This window comes from Oncorhynchus gorbuscha, linkage group LG23, assembly GCF_021184085.1.
Source record: "Oncorhynchus gorbuscha isolate QuinsamMale2020 ecotype Even-year linkage group LG23, OgorEven_v1.0, whole genome shotgun sequence".
NCBI lineage: Eukaryota > Metazoa > Chordata > Actinopteri > Salmoniformes > Salmonidae > Oncorhynchus > Oncorhynchus gorbuscha.
In genome coordinates, this window is record NC_060195.1 from 42912584 (window position 1) to 42932074 (window position 19491).

Sequence of the window (19491 nt, forward strand, 5' to 3'; positions counted from 1 at the left end):
AACAGAGGCTGATGATAATGGCTGAAACAGAGTAGAATGTTTATTTAACCAGGCAAGTCAGTTAAGAACAAATTCTTATTTTCAATGACGGCCTAGTAACAGTGGGTAAACTGCCTGTTCAGGGGTGGGTTAACTGCTTGTTGGCTCAGGGGTTTGAACTGGCAACCTTCCAGTTACTAGTCCAACGCTCTAACCACTAGGCTACGCTGCCGCCCCAGAACGACTGGAATGGAGTGAATCAAACATGTGAAAACCATGTTTGATACCATTTCATTCACTCCATTCTGGCCATTATCATGAGCCGTCCTCTCCTCAGCAACCTCCACTGCCGTACATGTATAACATTGACTGAGTGGAATTGTGGTGTACAGTAGCCGTATAAGATGGCGTAGTATGTGACAACATAGTAGTGATAAGAAATCCAATCCAAGAATCCATTGTGTTGATATTGGATGATTTAATAAAAATGTGTCGGATACATTTTAGAGGTATGATTTTCTCAGTCATGGCTGGTGTAATTCTAGAACAAAAAAATGTCTGTCCCAACAGAGTCAGTTATGGAGTGCTCACACAACTGTTATGGAAACGGTGAATGTGTGTCGGGCTCATGTCACTGTTTCCCAAGGTTCAGTGGACCATACTGCTCAAGAGGTATATATGTTCTCTTGTCACATTCCTAATCCATGTTATGATATCACAATCAATAAATGGCCACGATTCAAAGGACAAATATGGGCTATAATGTTCAGAATTGATTACCGTCTGCATGTGATATTTGTTCTTAATGTAGGGTTAGGTTTAGGCTAAAGGTCAGGGTTAGGGCTAATGTTTCAGATACAATCTTTGGAGAGAAAGTGTTGTACTCATGGCCATTGTAGCGTGGCCAGATAATGATAGATGTGTTGATTTGATGGTTGTATCAACACTATAGCTACAGAATTGACTAATATACTTTACATGAAATTGTCATATATACTTTTTAATAACCTTGTTACTTTCCACCACAGCTGCCTGTCCCATTCTATGCAGTGGCAACGGCCAGTACACAAGGGGGCGCTGTCAATGCTACAGTGGATGGAAGGGCACAGAGTGTGATGTGCCTGCTACTCAGTGTGTGGAACCCCAATGTGGCGGTCATGGGATCTGCGTGATGGGTAACTGCGTGTGCAATGCCGGCCACAAGGGAAGCAACTGTCACCAAGGTACACCACAAGGATATATAGTGTCGCCGTTTGATTTCCCAGCGACATTGACAGCTGAAACAATTGCTCTTTTCAACTTCACCAAGCAGATAATTCATTGTGTTCCCCATTGATACTTTGCATGCATTAGATCCCTCTAACCATTTAGGTACAACAGCTATGGATTGGAATTGATTCTGAATTGTCCATCCAATGTGATTGGTTCAGTGCACTCCAGTACACAAAACCTGTGAGAGTCCATTTCTCATTTTTGTCGCAAGTACCTTTTGCTTTTTCCTCCATCCTTTCTCCGCCTGTTCAATTAGTTTTAACTTAATTGATCCATAATCAGACATAGAGGCAATTTACTTGTCAGATTTACATCTGCAGCTCAGTGACCCGACGTGTAAGATGTTATTTAGTAGCGGGAGTAATTAAATCTTTTTTTGCGCTCATTGTGAAGTGAATTTCGAGAGAAAGGACACAAGTGCTATTGTGGAACTAACTATCTTGCCTTATTTGATAAGCACCAAATTATTCTCAATGAGTCGCTGAGATCAATATAGACTACATTGGTCCCCCCTTTGCTGCTATAACAGCCTCCATTCTTCTGCGAAGGCTTTCCAGTAGATGTTGGAACATTGCTGCGAGGACTTGATTCCATTCAGCCACGAGCATTAGTGAGGACAAGCACTGATGTTGGGCGATTAGGCCTGGCTCGCAGTCGGCGTTCCAATTCAAAGGTGTCCGAAGAGGTTGAGGTGCAGGCCAGTAAAGTTCTTCCAAACCGATCTCGACAAACATTTCTGTATTACATTTACATTTAAGTCATTTAGCAGACGCTCTTATCCAGAGCATTGTATGAACCTTTCTTTGTGCATGGGGTCATGCTGAAACAGGAACTTCCCCAAACTGTTGCTACAAAGTTGGAAGCACATAATCGTCTAGAATGTCATTGTATGCTGTAGCATTAAGATTTCGCTTCACTGGAACTCAGGGTCCTAGCCTGAACCATGAACAACAGCTCCAGACCAAACTGTTGGCACTATGCATTGGGTGAGGAAGCGTTCTCCTGGCATCCACCAAACCCAGATTAGTCCGTCGGAATGCCAGATGGTGAAGAGGGATTCATCACTCCAGACAACGCATTTCCACTGCTCCAGAGTGCAATGGCAGTGAGCTTTAACCACTCCAGCCAACGCTTGGCATTGCGTATGGTGATCTTATGCTTGTGTGTGACTGTCAAGCCATGGAAACCCATTTCATGAAGCTCCCGACAAATAGTTATTGTGCTGATGTTGCATCCAGAGGCAGTTTGGATCTCTGTAGTGAGTGTTGCAACCAAGGACTAGTGGTTAGGCCAGTAACTGAAAGGTTGCTGGATCGAATCCCAGAACTGACAAGGTAGAAAACTTTGTTCTTCCCATGAACAAGGCATTTAACCCACTGTTCCCCAGTAGGCTGTCATTTTAAATAAGAATTTGTTCTTAACTGACTTGTCTAGTTTAAAAAAATTCAATACAAAAATCAGCCCATACACAGTACCGGATCCATCTCCTTTCCTTTCCCTAGTGGACTGTCTGGACCCGACCTGCTCGGGCCACGGAGCCTGCCACCACGGTGAATGCCACTGTAACCCGGGCTGGGGCGGAATGGACTGTGCGATCCTGAGAAGCACGTGTCCTGAACAGTGCTCCAGCCACGGAACTTTCCACACCGAGACGGGAACATGCATCTGTGAGGCTAACTGGACAGGCTCCGACTGCTCTGTAGGTCAGACAACTCTCTTACTCTTCATTAGGTTTAGCTGTCTGGCTTTGTGTTTTGTATGTGTGATGTAGAGGAGGCTCCTCCATTGAGGAAAAGGATGATGATCCTCATTAATATGAGGAACATTTTAAACAATTTATTTGTAGGTACTTTTCCAGTTTGAGGGCTGTGCTTTGGTTTTATTAATCGGTTCCTTTGCTTAAAGGACCAGGTGATTCAAGTTCAATGTCTTTCTCTAGAATGGGGTCATTTAGTTCAGTTTAATTCACAGTGCAGAATTAGTCCCTGCATCTGCAGTCCACAGTTGGCGACCCTAATTGAGTACCATCAAATTCGAACCTATTGGGTTTTTAACAATCCAGGTAAGAGGTAAGATTAATTAAGCAACACATTAACTTGATTGTGCGATTGAAATCCAAAAGGTTTTTGCATAAGAGGGTTTACTGTAAGACTGAATTGATGGATGAGTCGAGAACCTGGACTGCTGGGAGGAAATAGGAAAGGGTGTTTAGAGAAACTGGATGTTTTGTCTCAATTTATTCACTTTCAGACAACATTCAAAGTAAAGCCATTTGTTATACTGGAAAAAAAGCTATAGAATATATCAGGACACAGAGTCCCTCTTTCACAATGTGAAACATCCATTGCTGGTCAATGTAAAAAATTTATATATACATTTGAAGGGAGCCATTTTAGCTTAAGCAGAAGTCCAAACTCTTATTTGCCCACTTGGTTAGTAATCGATGTTTCTCTCTTAATTATCTCAGCAGTTCGACTCCAATTAAATGAACTTTAATTAACAAGCGGTGTGCCATAGATCGACCACCGACTCCGACATCACGCCAGAGACAGGGGCGTGCTAAAAGCAGATAAACACATTTGTGCTAATGAAAAATAGATTATATGGATTCTTTTTTTTGAGGGGGGGGGTGGCTTTGTAATCGAATGCTCCCCCCTCCAGAGGCATGGTTAATATTCTGAAGTGTCGTCTAAGCATTAATTAGAGACCCACCAAGGTCTCTCAATCGAAGAAAACTCCAATCAGAGGGAGATTAAACTAATATCTTTAAAAAAGTGCAAATGAGAGTGGGAGAGATGGTTTTGCTTGTAAGCGAACAACAGTAAAACATTTAAATGTTGTACAGTGCCTTCCGACACAAAATATTTTAATGTCAGTTTATAAAACATTTCTGTAACATTCAAAAAACTAATAGCGGTTAGTGTCTTTGGGTAAGTCTCTAAGAACTCTGCACACCTGGATTGTGCAATATTTACCCATTATTCTTTTTTAAATTCTTCAAGCTCTGTCAAGTTGCTGATCATTCCTAGAAAGCCATTTTCAAGTCTTGCCATAGTTTCAAGTTGATTTAAGTAAAAACTTTAACTAGACCATACAGGAATGTTCAATTGTGGGTTCGATTCCCGGGATCACCCATACGTAGAATGTATGCACACATGACTGTAAGTCGCTTTGGATAAAAGCGTCTGCTAAATGGCATATATTATTATTATTATTATCTTGGTAAGCAACTGCAGTGTACAGTGGGGCAAAAAAGTATTTAGTCAGCCACCAATTGTGCAGTTCTCCCACCTAAAAAGATGAGAGAGGCCTGTAATTTTCATCATAGGTACACTTCAACTATGACAGAGTAACTGTGGAGTAACTACAATGTTGTTGATCCCATCGCCCAAAAAATGTATATCACAACCATTAAACTCTGTAACTGTTTTAAAATCACAATTGGCCTCATGGTCAAATCACTGAACAGTCCTTTCCGGCAACTGAATTAGGAAGGGCGCCTGTATCTTTGTAGTGACTGGGTGTATTGATACGCCATCCAAAGCTTAATTAATAACTTCACCATGCTCAAAGGCATATTCAGCCTCTGCTTTTGTTTATTTTTACACATCTACCAATAGGTGCCCCTCTTTGCAAGGCATTTAAATACCTCCCTGATCTTTTTGGCTGAATCTGTGCTTGAAATTCACTACGCGATTGAGGAACCTTAAAAGCAATTGTATGTGTGGGGAACAGAGATGGGGTAGTCTTTCAAAAATTATGGTAACCTTGTTTAGTCTGCTCTGCCTTGTTAAGCCTTGTTTAGTCTGCTCTGCCTTGTTAAGCCTTGTTTAGTCTGCTCTGCCAGTTAAATAAATGAAAATGAAGCAACAACAGACAAAACGCATTTGATATTTTTTGGGGTAGGGGGGCTCAGGAAAATGTGTTGTTCACATCTGAACAGCAAAGCGCAGGCTTTGCACTTCTTTATTCTATCAATATGTAAAGATTAGTTACACAGCCACAGCTGAATCATAAAACAGTGACTGCAGAAATGGAACCACAAAGAAGGGATTATTCACAAATGGGCCCGATTCAGACTGTATGCATTTAAATAAAGCAGGGCCTACCGGGTGGCACAGTGGTTAAGGGTGCTGTACTGCAGTGCCAGCTGTGCCACCAGAGACTCTGGGTTCACACCCAGGCTCTGTCGCAGCCAGCTGCGACCAGGAGGTCTGTGGGGCGACGCACAATTGGCCTAGCGTCTTCTGGGTTCGGGAGGGTTTGACCGGTAGGGATATCCTTGTCTCATCACGCACCAGCGACTCCTGTGGCGGGCCAGGTGCAGTGCATGCTAACCAAGGTTGCATGGTGTTTCCTCTGACACATTGGTGTGGCTGGCTCCTGGGTTGGATGTGCGCTGTGTTAAGAAGCAGTGCGGCTTGGTTGGATTGTGTATCAGAGGACGCATGACTTTCAACCTTCTCCTGAGCCCGTACGGGAGTTGCTGTAACGGCGTTCGTCTGTTGAAGAGAGTCGGATCGAAATGCAGCGTGTTTGTTACTCATGATCTTTAATGAATGAAAACGGAACGATACATGAAATAACTCAATACAAAAACAACAAATGGAATGAAATCAAATACAGCCTGTCTGGTGAACAACTACACAAAGACAGGAACAATCACCCACAAAATACAAAGCAAAACCCGGCTACCTAAATACGGTTCCCAATCAGAGACAACGAGAATCACCTGACTCTGATTGAGAAGCGCCTCAGGCAGCCAAGCCCATACAACACCCCTAATCAGCCGCAATCCCAATAATACAAAACCCCATTACAAAATACAACAACATAAACCCATGTCACACCCTGGCCTGACCAAACATATAACGGAAACACAAAATACAATGACCAAGGCGTGACAGTTGCAGCGATGAGACAAGATAGTAGCTACTAACAATTGGATACCATGAATTGGGGAGAAAAAAGGGCTAAAATTAATTAAACAAAATAAAAATAAAGCGATATAAAGATTTAAAAAAATACTCTGGTATTGAATATTATTTAGGGTTAGGAAAGTATTTATGAATAATAAATAAAAATGTTTGGGAAGCCTTTATGCAGGAAATAAATTGGTAAATAAAAAATACAGTAGTTTGATTCATCCTGCAAGTTGCCATATTCAATCCATTAAATATTGGAAGTGTGTAATTGGGCTTGAATATTATCTCTATAAATCTATAAATCTACACTAATATTCCTCACTAATCATGGAAGTGTGATGACAATGGTCTAGTTGTCGTGAACTGTGCTCCAGACTCCAGGTTTAAACTGCTACGTATGGTCAGTTCAATAATGATCCCAAATTATTGCACAACTTGTAATACCGTAGCCTAATATGATCCACTATTGCTAGTGATCTTCAGAACAACCACACGAATGTGACAGCGGAAAGAAAGATAAACTAACAATATAATGGAATGATGCAAAATGTTAGGAAACTAACACTAAAGTGACGTTATACATGTGTGTGGGTATAACTGACAGTGGCTACCGATAGTGGCAAATGTTTAACACAAGACAAATTGAAAAAAGTACAGTGAAATGTCTGGGGATATAATTAAAACATTACAGAAATCATAAATCAACTCGGTAGGTTTAGTGCTATACTGTAGCACATTGCTATAGAAGCATATAGCTTGGTTCTCCAAATTCCATCCCTGCCGCTTATAATGCCGGCGTTTGATGAACTTAACTGTGGAAAAGGTGATATGTTGATATGCTTCAGTTTGCTGCCCTTTGACTGGTCTATTTAAAATCCCCTTATTCAAACAACTTACTCATTGACCTAGCTCTTATCAATTTGTAAAAAATAAAAATAAAAAAGGAAAGTAGATGTTGTGCCATTTGGAACCGACAGGCTCCTCGGCCTTATTCATCGCGCTTAAAGAAAGACCATATTCTGACATTTACTTAATTCTATCTGTAGAACTGATTTGATCTCCACCCCCAAAAGAATAGGAAGGGGAATAGCATGCTATTCTCATACTTAAGTTTAAAGTCAGAATACGCGTAGAGAGAAAAGAGCATAAAAAAAAGGAATCACGTTCAATTTACTCTGGTCGAAAGAACTATAAATTACTGTACATAACTATAGAACCAGTCTGTCCAGTGTATGATGGACGACTCTTATTTTTGGTTGCGTGTGTGTCAGAGATGTGCACGGTGGACTGCAGCCCCCACGGAGCATGTGTCAGTGGGACGTGTCACTGTGAGGAAGGATCGGCAGGCTCAGAGTGCAACCAGAGGGACTGTCACCAACGCTGTACAGATCATGGCGTCTGCCGAGAGGGCAAATGTGACTGTCACCAGGGCTGGACAGGAGAGCACTGCACTATTGGTAAGTCGTACTGACATGGAAAGCCATTCATAACTGGTAAATTACCCAATGCAAATTAGCAGTTATCCTCCACCCACACTCAGTAGAGAACCAGTATAAAGAGGCAGTAATGTAACGATTAAATATCCTCCTGAATATGCCCAAGAGTTTATTCCAATAGTATCTTGAATGCAGTATTCAAAGTTGATGAGCTTGGTGGGAATTTGGCTCCTCTCAGTCCAATTTTGCATTATGTAATAAAGAAGTATAAAGTAAGCATTTTCTAAAGCTATATTTATTGCATAACATACTGGTTTGACTATGTCCGCAAAATATATTTACCACGTGAATAGTATTGTACAGAGATGGGGTCAATTCCTCTGCTGGCTGAATTGAGTATGGAATTTCCCTATTGAACTTATTGAGTATGGAATTTCCCTATTGAACTTATTGAGTATGGAATTTCCCTATTGAACTTATTGAGTATGGAATTTCCCTATTGAACTTATTGAGTATGGAATTTCCCTATTGAACTTATTGAGTATGGAATTTCCCTATTGAACTTCAATTCGATTCATGAATTGCCATGGAACTGATCCTGTCCCTGGTACCGCTAACCCTCTGTCCCATTCCATTTCACTCTCACTATCCTTGACACCTGACATCCCCATTTTTCTCTTTCCCAATGGCAATGCATTTGGCATGCTCTTCGATCTACATATCGAATCCTACCTCTTATACAGTAAGGGCAGGTATTAAGGGAAATGAGGGCCAGCCAGGACTATGGTCTTATTCAGCTTTGTCTCACTGGAATAGCCCGTCTTCGAGATGACAGCTTCGCTGTGCATTAATCGAGATAATGAGCACTGTGAGGTTGCTTCCCCTTCACCTGTGACCTCAACTTCCTGGACACGCTGCTCCTGTCAAAAAGGTGACAGTTAAACTGTTGACGTGGCGCATCATGTACCGCTCCACCCTGTGTCACCCAAACCCACTCGGTAACATCATCCGCTCGTTGAAACAAAGACCCCGCCCCGCGACTCTTCAAACTCTTGAACCCTAATTACATATGAACAAGACTTTCGTCAGCAGTTATCCCATCCAGAGAATGAAGCTGACTGGTGCTTAGAAACGAGGAGAGAGTGAGATGAGATTGGGCCGTGGGTGATTGGAGGGGTCGCATTCCTGATGTTATTAATCTCTGCCTCCTCAATGAGAACTAAGATCCCATCCCTTTCAACATCTTCCTGTTTAAGACCCCCATCAGGAAACCAATTCCTAGCCGTTAGATGCGCCCGGGATGAATAGGCAGGCATTCTTGCCGGGAACTAGTAGCTTGTTCCTTTTTTCCCCCCAAGGCTTTCTGAATAACTTCTATTCGCACAAAGCACCTTTAATCACATTACATGGCGAGACTCTGACGAAGGGGCTGGAATAGACCGCTTCCCCGGACGAGCTATTGTCAGACACATTGCGATCCTGTTTTTAATCTGGGAGGCTTAGGCACCGCTCTTGCTTTACTTTCCATTCGTTTTTTTTTTTTTTTTACTTCCTTTTGATGTTTACTACCAACGTGTTTCTTTTCATTCAAGTGTTCCTGGGAATTCACTGACATGCTTTGTTTGCTCCAATGATGAAGTGGTTGAATTGCTGATATACAGTGGCAGGACAACTGGCAGGACAATAAGGCACATGACAATTGAACGGCCAATACACTGATAGTTGTAATATATAGCTGATGTACCAGTGCATATGTATGTGTACTGGGTTGACTATAAGCTGAAGTACTTCTGGATGTGTACTTGAAGGACAATAAGCTACACGTCTCTTGAATGGTAAAGGTGTGGTTAGTTGTAGCTGGATAGATGGTGTAACCGAGTGCACAAGTTCACACTATACTGCTATTCATGTGTTTGTCAGTAATCAGCGGTAGCTATACAGTTGTAAACTAGTTTTTTTTTGTAATGCTCTATGTGAATGTACTGTACATTGTTATTTACTTCATGTGGAGGGTTTAATACATGGATGTATGTTGTTATGAATGAAAGCATGCCACTCCTGGGATGGCAATGTAGCTCATCAGGCAAGCCTGAAAGTTTGCTCGACGGCACCTTAACACACATAACTGTGAAACATTCATAGCGCAAACTAATTAGTAGTTTCCTTGTCATGCTATCTGTGCATGTTACCTCTGCAATAACACTTCTCTACACCTCTTTTTACTTTTCTCTGTCTTTCGGGTCTGCCCCTCCTCTCCTTTCCTCTTATCCGACAAGCTCTGGATTCAAGAGTATCAGGTAATGTACTTTCCAGTCTTTCTCGCTCCTTTATGTTTTGTTTCAATACACAACAACAACAACAACATCAACAAAAAAACGTCAGACTGAAAATGTAAACCAACCCCTGTAAATGGCGTGAGCAGGTAACTTTCCTTCCCTCAACAGTTTCAGAATCGCAATGTGTCAACCATGTGGTTTTGAAGCGTCACAAAGTATTTCATACCATGTTTGTCAAGTGCATCTATTTTTCTGCCACCGGTTCAGCTCTTTATTTCTCCTTGTGTGCTACACTCAGATAATGTTTGTCAGTCTAGATTTTCCTGCAAGACAGAAGTTTAAAAAAAATATGTTTTTTTTGCAAATGTTTCCCCTCTCTTCAATGGTAATAGGAGCGGTCAAGATAGGATATAAAGGTAACGGAATGACTACCCCAGAGAGTTGTCACCAACAATCACTCGCCTGCTCTCTGTTTTCTTCCCCTAGCACGACGTACACATGTCTTATGTCCCAGTCTATCGCTGTTTGTATTGTGGTCCCGGGAACCTTCATACATGTCTGTCCTAACTAGTCAAACACTCTCGGTCCCCCTTTTCCTGTCTGAATCCTTGTGTGTGTCTGTCAGAAGAAGCACTAAGCGGATGTAGCCAGTCACTTACACTTAGCTCTTTTCTATCTTCCACCCTGTGGGGGAAAAAAGGAAAGCAATATCCTGGTATCAAGTGGAGATGTTGAGACGACGTCAACATCGACCCGCTGCCTTTTGTCTCTACCTCTATCTATCCCGTGTCTTTACCTTGATTGTACCTTCACATGGGTGTTGCGCTGGTTTTAGGCCAAGATACATGTGTTGTTGTTTTTTTGGTGCTGATACTTCAGATAGGATTAGAGGAACATTGACTAATCAGCGTATAATAAAAAAGACGAGCAAGTTTATTTGCAGTGGTAACCACTATTATCCTACTGTGTGTTGGCCTCCATGCATTCTTAATATCCAAAATGTGCCAAGACAATTTCCATTTCAAAGGGCCCTGAAATGGTATGCAACTCAGAGTAAAAACCCATGTGAAATTACAGTATCTTTATACCCCACCACTAATTGCTGTCAGAAATCTATGTACTGTCTGTCCACTTTGTATTGTCGTTTTCATTTTGTCCCTGTTTTCCTGTCCCTGAATGACCAGGTGTTGTCTTCTCCTTTCAACCTGTCTCCCTCTCTCTGATTGGCTACCTTGTGTGATTTACATGGTTGTTTTGGCAGATGGGTGCCCTGGGCTGTGCAACAGCAACGGGAGGTGCATTCTGGACCAAGCCGGGTGGCGCTGCATCTGCCAATCAGGATGGAGAGGGCTAGGATGTGATGTTGCCACGGAGACCTTCTGCTCAGATGGAAAGGACAACGAGAGGGGTAAGAACGCCATCCATAATTCTCCATTCTTTTCCAATGATATGACTTTGTGTCCATATAGTGGACTGTTTGAACCAAATAGAGGCACCATTCTGTTTACAAAGTGTTTTATTTGATCAGTCTAGTTCACAGGATTGATATTCTGAAGGAGCACCGAGTTAGGGTATTGTCCCATGTCAACACTGTGGCATCTTTGTTTGACAGATGGACTAGTGGACTGCATGGACCCAGACTGCTGTTCGCAGAGCTCCTGCCAGGGCCAGCCCTACTGCCGCGGATCCCCAGATCCCACAAGCATCGTGAGCCAAGGTCAAGGCTCCTCCACCACTCAGTCGGCTCCCAGAGGCTTCTATGAGCGCATCAGCTTCCTGGTTGGGAATGGCGGTAGTCACGTGATACCTGGGGACAACCCTTTCAATAGCAGGTGAGCTTCATCAAATCCAACTGTCCGGTGGGGCATCAAAATGATAGCCAACGTGAGAAGTCAGTACTGTATCGTTGAAATCGATTGAATCGTTTTGTCCTGGCGTTGCCCATGTGGGAATAACTGCGGTTTAGCTCTCTTAGGGACCTTGACTTGATGAGTAAGGGGGGGGGGGGGGTTATTGAGTTGCAGATTGAGCAACCTTATTTGATGTATCAAAACTTATGTGAAACCTTGTAATGGAAATTACAAAATGTCATAATTTGTCAACATAAAAGCTTAAGACTATCACCAATGAATTAAGCACAAGGGGTCTGATGTCAATTTGTGAGCAAGTTTCTCAGCAGACAAAAATATGTTTGCATCGGGAACCTCAATGCACTTTGCCTGTCTGTTCTGAATCAAGTAGAATTTATTTTGAGTCTGATGGAGTGGGACATTATTGGTAAATGCATGTTGCTTTGGCAATAATATTCCCTGTAACTCGCAGAATAGTTTGGGAGTAATCCTTATGTAAATAGCATGCTTTACCGCAAATATAGAATATAGAGGCAATCCCCGAGCCGGGTCCCTGATAATCCGCCTCGTCATTGTGTTCAGCTTACTGTTGATTCCAATTTTTGGCCGATGCATATTAGTTCACTCACTGAAAATGTAACATTTAATGCTCTTTGAAGTTGGTTTCATAGTCGCAGACATTATGGCACTTGTCTTTAAGAACAGACATTCCTTACATTTGTCAAAATGAATTACATTTCTGAAACAACGAAAAATCAATAGAACTTGATTTGATTTTTCGCGGGGGTCAAAAGGAGGTGAATGGGATTCGTGGTAAGCACATTAGCAATATCTGAACTTCATTTGACTGTGGCAAATATTCTGTTGGATTATCGTGGATTTTTTTAAATTTACAATGTCTTGTTTCAAAGTGAAGATTTCTGCTCTATCCCAACTAAATATGAAACATGAAATGCAACTGAAAAAGTCCATTGAATGTGCCAGAGCATGATGGATACTACCCGTAGCATTGTTTGTTTTGTCTCGGTGTGCTGTATCCAATGTCTAGCAGGGCAAGGGGGGAAATGCTTTATGAGGTCTTTCCATTCTCAACCCATGGAAAACAAGAGGGCTAGCCAAGGAAAATAGAATACAATTGATTGGATTCCCATGCCATTGTTCTAAAAACTATCCTCTCTCAAGTGGCATAAAGACTAATACCTTACATTTGTTATGTTGAGTCCCACAGCCATATTCGATGTCCCCTTAGAATTCCTCCGCTGGGCTTTATATGATGTCCTGGAGAAAACCACTGTTAGACATTGACAGAGAGGGACTGTGTGAATTACATTACTAAACATTGCTTAGGTGATTTGACTTCATGTTTATTTAGGGGTTAGCGCTTGTAGGGTCAGCCAGCCTGTAGAAGATTAATGACGAGGAGAGAATAGTGGACCTACAGAGCTCTTAAAGGTTCCTTCTTCCTCTAGACTGCAAAGTTTTTTTTTAAATGAGGCATGTCGGAGTGAGGAAACAGATAGGAGAAAGCTGTTGATGATCCCTACCTCATATCCGTAATGACCTGAAGATAAATCCACTTTCACACTGTTGCCCAATTTAAACAAATTACCTCACATTTAGGAATGTACGAATGCACCGCGTGTCCAAGAAAGAGCTAAGTGGAAAAATTGATATGCAAATGGTTCCCCCTCAATTCTTAAAAACTTGCACTTGGTAAACTCCTAAAAGTAAGAGGCCTTCAATGGCTGCAAAGCCTATTTGGAATGAGTTATGGGCTGTTAAAAGGGGTAAAAAGAGAAAGCTGTTGCCAGGGCAAGCCATTTCATGAATAACAATCGCTGACGTGTGTATTTTTAACGGTCAGTAAATCAGACTGCCGGTACACTTGCCAAGGGAGGACAGATGTTAACAGATACAGCTTGTTTGTTTGTTTACTTAATCCTCTTTGTGTTTGTTCACCGGCACAGCCTGGCGTCAATTATCCGGGGTCAAGTACTGACGGGAGACGGGACGCCCCTCATCGGCGTCAACGTGTCCTTCCGGGACTACCCTGATTATGGCTACACCGTGACACGCCAGGACGGGATGTAAGAGTGCCACCCACACGAACACACACACACACACACACATAAACATGCACGCACATGCACACACGTACATAGCACACGTAATTAACACGGATTAGAAGACCGCACACAATCTCCGTCCTCAGAACAAGGTTCAGCTAAGGTCGGGCATGCTTAAAAGTGTATCCCAGATCCACGGTGTCCAAAGCAATTGAAAAAGAGCTATTCAGTCAAAACAGCGAAGCATTGTGTCCCTCAACAATACCTCATGCAAATATCACCATGGTTGAGGCCATTTAGAACAAGACTGCTTCAAATGCATTGAATCAGCCAAGGCAGAATCAATCTGCCAGCATTGTAGACTAACACAGGATTAGTGTCTGATCTTCTTGGGCTATTACCATGGAGTTGTGGTTCACTTTCTCACTCTTAAAGAAAACGTCATACATAGATTTCAGGGAAAACATTCAACTCCACCGGGGAAGTTTATCATCATACAATCTGTTGTCTTGTTCAAATTGGCAACAAAATATGTGCATTATGTTTGTCTGGAAGAGAAGGCTTAGAATGTTTAGTAATATCTGGGACTGGTGTCGTGACTCTTATGGAGCAGGAACCGCAGAGGTAGGGGATTGGCGATAGCCGCCGAGGATAAGCTGATGTCTCCAGATATACCTCCCGGTAACCCCTCTGATACAGAGCATGATAAATGACAGGGGGTAATCACACTTGGTTAGCCAGCATATCCGCTCAGGGTTTTAAGAGAGCAGAAACAGCATCAAAGCTTGGCTGTGAGCTCCCCACTGCCCAAAGTGGATGGAGAGAGGGAGAGAAGATGGTGTGGGGGTAGGAGGGGGGGAGGGGACTGTGTGTAGTGTCACCATGCCGATGCTTTACCCCTGGGTGGTGAACCTCGCTGAATATATAGAGCACCACTTCAAAGACTCCCCCTTCATTTCCAAACCAGTAACTCTTCTCAGCGCTCTGCGGTACTAATTAAAACTGGCCCACCAGAGAAGCTAAGCCAAGACTTCTCAACCAAATTCTCACTTTTTAAGTGTCTCAGTGCATCATGGCTGAATAAACCAAAGTAATAAAATAGATTCAGTGAATGATAATAATATGTGAGCTGCAAAGGAATAAGGCAACTGATAAGAACAAGTTCTTTGTTTCTTTGAAAAAATATATAATCTGTTTTGTAGCCCGCCAAAGTTTGTGAATATAGATTTGAGTTTTCACTGAATGCATTGTCTTCCGGAGAGCAGCAAATGTTATTTGTCCTTCAAGTAAGTCACACTGGGTAAATATATAAAGCTTCTTTTTTTTATCACTTCTCCACGTTTATGGCGACATCTCCAGGTTTGACTTGTTGGCCAATGGTGGTGCCTCGCTGACCCTGAGTTTGAAGCGTGATCCTTTTCCCACACTGCACCGCACTGTTTGGTTGCCCTGGAAGGTGTTCCATGTGATGGACACGGTGATGATGAAGAGGGAGAACAACAACATCCCCAGTTGCCACCTCATTGGACTGCTCAGGCCCAGCCCCCTCATCCTGGCCTCCCCCCTGTCCACCTTCTACAGGAGTTCTCCCAAGGACAGCCCCATCATCCCTGAGACCCAGGTGAGATTAGCTCTGGTCTAAAACCTACTGCCAGGTGCCTATTTCCCAAAGCATATGACTGTCACTGCAGTGTGCATTTGGGTGCATTAAAAGTTTCCCTGCACTGCAGCCAGGTTTTTTTTTAAACACTGCAAAGTCAATTTAACTGCACTGTCAGTCTCCACAAATCTATTTAATTACATAGGTAATTGTTCGATGATTGCAAGCAAAGGTAACGTTTGCATCAGCCTGAGAAAGAGTTTATCACATTAACGGTGTACAATTGCTGCACCACAGACATTTTTAAAGTCACTTTTTTAACACACTCAACAAACAGTATGTTCAGTATCTTTTCTGCTTCAAATCATAGGTCCTCCACGAGGAAGTGGCCATACCCGGAAGTGACCTCAATCTGGTTTACCTGAGCTCCCGCACATCCGGCTACAAGCCCATCCTCAAAGTCCTCATGACCCAAGAACGACTCCCGTTCGGACTAATGAAGGTCCATCTGAAGGTTGCTGTCATGGGCAGATTGTTCCAGAAATCGTTACCCGCCTTTCCAGACCTTTCGTACACATTCGTCTGGGACAAGACAGACGCCTACAACCAGAAGGTCTATGGCTTGTCAGAGGCTATAGGTAAGTTTCCGCAGACACTGAAACACAGCTGTCTGAAGATGTTATGTAAACATCATCTGACAGTGTTGTCAGGTCAAGGTGTAGTCTAGGAGGTTAGATTTTGGATGAACTCCTGGTATTGCTTTCCTTTGTACTTCCTGATTGTTTTGGCAGTCAGCATGTTTCGTACGGTTAGCTGACTTTCGTGGGTAATTACTCACCAGTTGAACCACAGGAAAAAAATATATGTTTTTAAGGTCATGCTCATTTTGATAAATTTTTCCTTACCCAATCCTGAGTTATTCCAGGTTATATGGTAATTTGATATCCAGATGCACTCTGTTCAGTGAGCTAGCAGTATCTCATACTTTATATGCTTGCAATGCAGCAGTGCCTATTGGGATACTAGTGAACACTCATCTGAGATTATACCTCCTACCTACTGAGAAAATTCTACAATCATGAAGAGATTTTACAAGTTTTCATGCTTATACGCCACAAGCCTCATTACTTTTAAAGGCTCCTGGTAGATTTACAGACGTAATTTATTAGACACTGTTGTTGTTTCTAGTGTCTGTGGGATATGAGTATGAATCTTGCCTGGATGTGATCCTCTGGGAGAAGAGGACAGCCATTTTACAAGGTTATGAACTGGATGCCTCTAACATGGGGGGATGGATGTTGGACAAGCACCATGTATTGGACATTCAAAATGGTAAGATTTTTTTTTGTTACATGGATCTGTGTGTGCCTGTGTGTGTCTGCGGTTGTAGGATAGACGTGTTATGGACAGGTGATCTCTACCCTGAAATGCAGCATTACTTGCTCAGATCAAGATGAAATATGGTTCATCATCTCATTTACAGAGAACAGAGCAGTGTTTTGACGGGTCGATCATTCATATTAATGATGGAATAAATCAGACACAATGCAGAGCTCCCATCCTACTCAGAGATTCCATCCTACTCAGCTATTTATGCAACAAGATGGCCTTTGCTGGCCAAGATGGGATACGTTTCTCATACAATTCTTTACTTTTATTATCCAAACTTCTCTTTTGAATGAGAATGCACTAGGCCTCTCTCTTTCAGCCCTGGTTTGTGTGACAGTAAGCTCTCATCCAAGCTCTCGATCTTTGTCACAGTTGTCTCAGGGAATTTGTGTCACCCTTTCATCTAGTTGTGTCCTTCTGAGCACAGTCTTTCACTACTGACGGTCCCTTTCGTTGAGGAGGTTACAGCAATATTTGCTCATTGCCTTTTGACACTCGATCGAGCCCATAGTTTGTATATCATTTTCAGGTTCTATTGAAATTGTTGCTATGGCTATAACCAATGTTTACTCATGTTAGTAAAAAGTCTGTTTGATTGTCGGTTGTCATACCCAGTTATGCCATGGACCCATGCTAACCATGTATGTAACCATGTATGCTAACCATGTATGCTAACCATCTCCTCCATATACAAAACTGGGTGTTCTTAGCAGATCAATATGCTTCAGGACAATGTTAATTGAACTTGTGTACAGAAGTCAATCTGCATCTTTTGTGTTTACCACACGATGCTATTTCTTCTATGGCTGTTCATTAAACATGGGAAATAGCTGGCGTTTAGCTGAACCAATTCTGTCAAAAGCACCTAGCACACAAAGTTTTGCAAAGAGCTTTGAAAAAACCCCATTGAGATCTGTTCCAGCCTGACTGCTGCCGGAGCATTGTGTTTTATCCCACCTGTCTCAAGGTAAAGCTAGCTCATCTGAAGGTCTTCACACAGCAGCGCCAGCACACAGTAGGGGGGGGATCGCTGTCTCTAGATGTGAAGCTTTGTGATCAACAGATGTGTAGATGCTTGCTTTGCATCTTCGACATATGATATGCTAATACTTTCTTGCATTAGATTGGGCATCAATGTGCGTTTGTCTTCATACAAAATGTGGTGAATTATGTTTATTAGGTATGAGGTTTCAGTAGAATTGTTTCGTAACATTTGTGTAGTTTGATATTGATACACGAATGACTGAAATGAAAGACACATTCCTACACAGATGGCGTCGTAACTACCAGGACTCTAAAGAGTTTTCACCATTTTCATAATTTTTTATTTATTTCTAAGCCCTTCAAATAGATTCTGAAATGTGCTTAAATCAGAAAAGGTAAAAAAAAAAATGGAGAATGACAATTTCCTCTTTAACTTCTCCCTGCCTGTGAACAGGTTAATCAATTTGCGGACAGCAGGGTATCTGTCCTCCATTTCACAATCCCATTAGTTTCACCCACAGATAGCATGTGAAGTGTGTGAAATGATTAATGGTTCCTCAGTCAACAGACACTCAGATGGCAGTGGCACAACCCTGTCTTCAAACTTTCTTTCCCCCTCATTCGTTCCCCAAACACATGCCATGGCAGATGGCCTTACAGGGGAAAGCTTATGCCTATTATATATGCCCTTTACCACATGTTAATATTTGAAGTGCTTGTTGGCCTTGGTTGTTGGCATGACATATTTCGGAGAGTCGTGGGCCACGTGTTAGTTTTATAGTCTGCAGGATGAAGCCCTTAAGAAATTCAGTCCCGATACATAAATTGCACTTTATCTTCACAACTAGATCTGTATTGATTCCCTAATGCTGTACATGTCACCTTCTTTGATAAAACATGCAAGTTGTGGAACACTACAGTCACACTTCTCTTCTCAGTGACTTTGTCTCCATGTTCCCTTGCCTGAGGAGTCTACTGTGATGTACTTGAGTTTTCCTCTCATCCTCCAGTGAGGAATCTAACAGTCTCTCTCTCGCTCTCGCTCTCGCTCTCGCTCTCTCCTTCTCTCTTTCGCTCTCTCCTTCTCTCTTTTGCTCTCTCCTTCTCTCTTCTCTGGGTCCTGTCTGACTAGATAAGGCCAAAAGCTGTTCTGTCTGTACTGTAGCTATGCTCCCCCTGACCCCCACTCTCCCTCCCTCCCTGCCTGCTGCAAAGTGGCTATATGCCTTCTGTTAAAACAACGCTGTCTAACCTTATAAACATGTTCAGATGTGCAGAGGCCTTAGCCCTGGTACAGCAACATATTGTAGTTTTGTCAGACAGACTCTGTCAGAGAGAGACTGTCGAGTTGGTTTGAGCGTTAATGTCTGCTGGAAATTGATGTGTGTATTGAATGCATGACATTAGACTTTCAAATGGCGTATGGAAAGACGTTTTGTTACACAATAAACTGATTGAAATGTAAATGTAGGGGACTGGGGGAAGATTGCCAAAATGACCTCTTCGATAATGGGATTTTTTTTAAAGACCTGACCTAACTTTCTAATAAGGTGTAATCCGTTGAGCTCCTTATACTCAAATGCATGTTGGGTATGTAAAAACTGTAATTCTATTGTTAATTAGGTTAAATTCAACATTGTGATAGAGTGAAGATAATGTTTGACATCTTGTGCTTGTTATTACAGAATTACTTGGTTATTGCTTTATAATAAGG

At 42.2% G+C, this 19491-nt stretch overlaps 1 protein-coding gene across 4 annotated transcripts in view; it reads left to right on the forward strand.

Annotated features, from left to right (window-relative positions):
* The window catches only part of LOC124011003 (teneurin-3-like), a 193861-nt gene that overhangs the window by 140259 nt on the left and 34111 nt on the right, over positions 1-19491 (forward strand). For 2 of the 4 annotated variants that reach the window (XM_046323892.1, XM_046323893.1), the window contains exons 9-20: positions 550-651; positions 1008-1202; positions 2754-2954; positions 7448-7633; positions 9889-9909; positions 10281-10304; positions 11150-11296; positions 11501-11720; positions 13706-13825; positions 15164-15425; positions 15775-16042; positions 16593-16736. In XM_046323892.1, the coding sequence (XP_046179848.1) occupies positions 550-651; positions 1008-1202; positions 2754-2954; positions 7448-7633; positions 9889-9909; positions 10281-10304; positions 11150-11296; positions 11501-11720; positions 13706-13825; positions 15164-15425; positions 15775-16042; positions 16593-16736 (1890 nt within the window). The remainder of the gene's footprint in view (positions 1-549; positions 652-1007; positions 1203-2753; positions 2955-7447; positions 7634-9888; positions 9910-10280; positions 10305-11149; positions 11297-11500; positions 11721-13705; positions 13826-15163; positions 15426-15774; positions 16043-16592; positions 16737-19491) is intronic. The other 2 variants (XM_046323894.1, XM_046323895.1) reach the window with 1 other exon arrangement.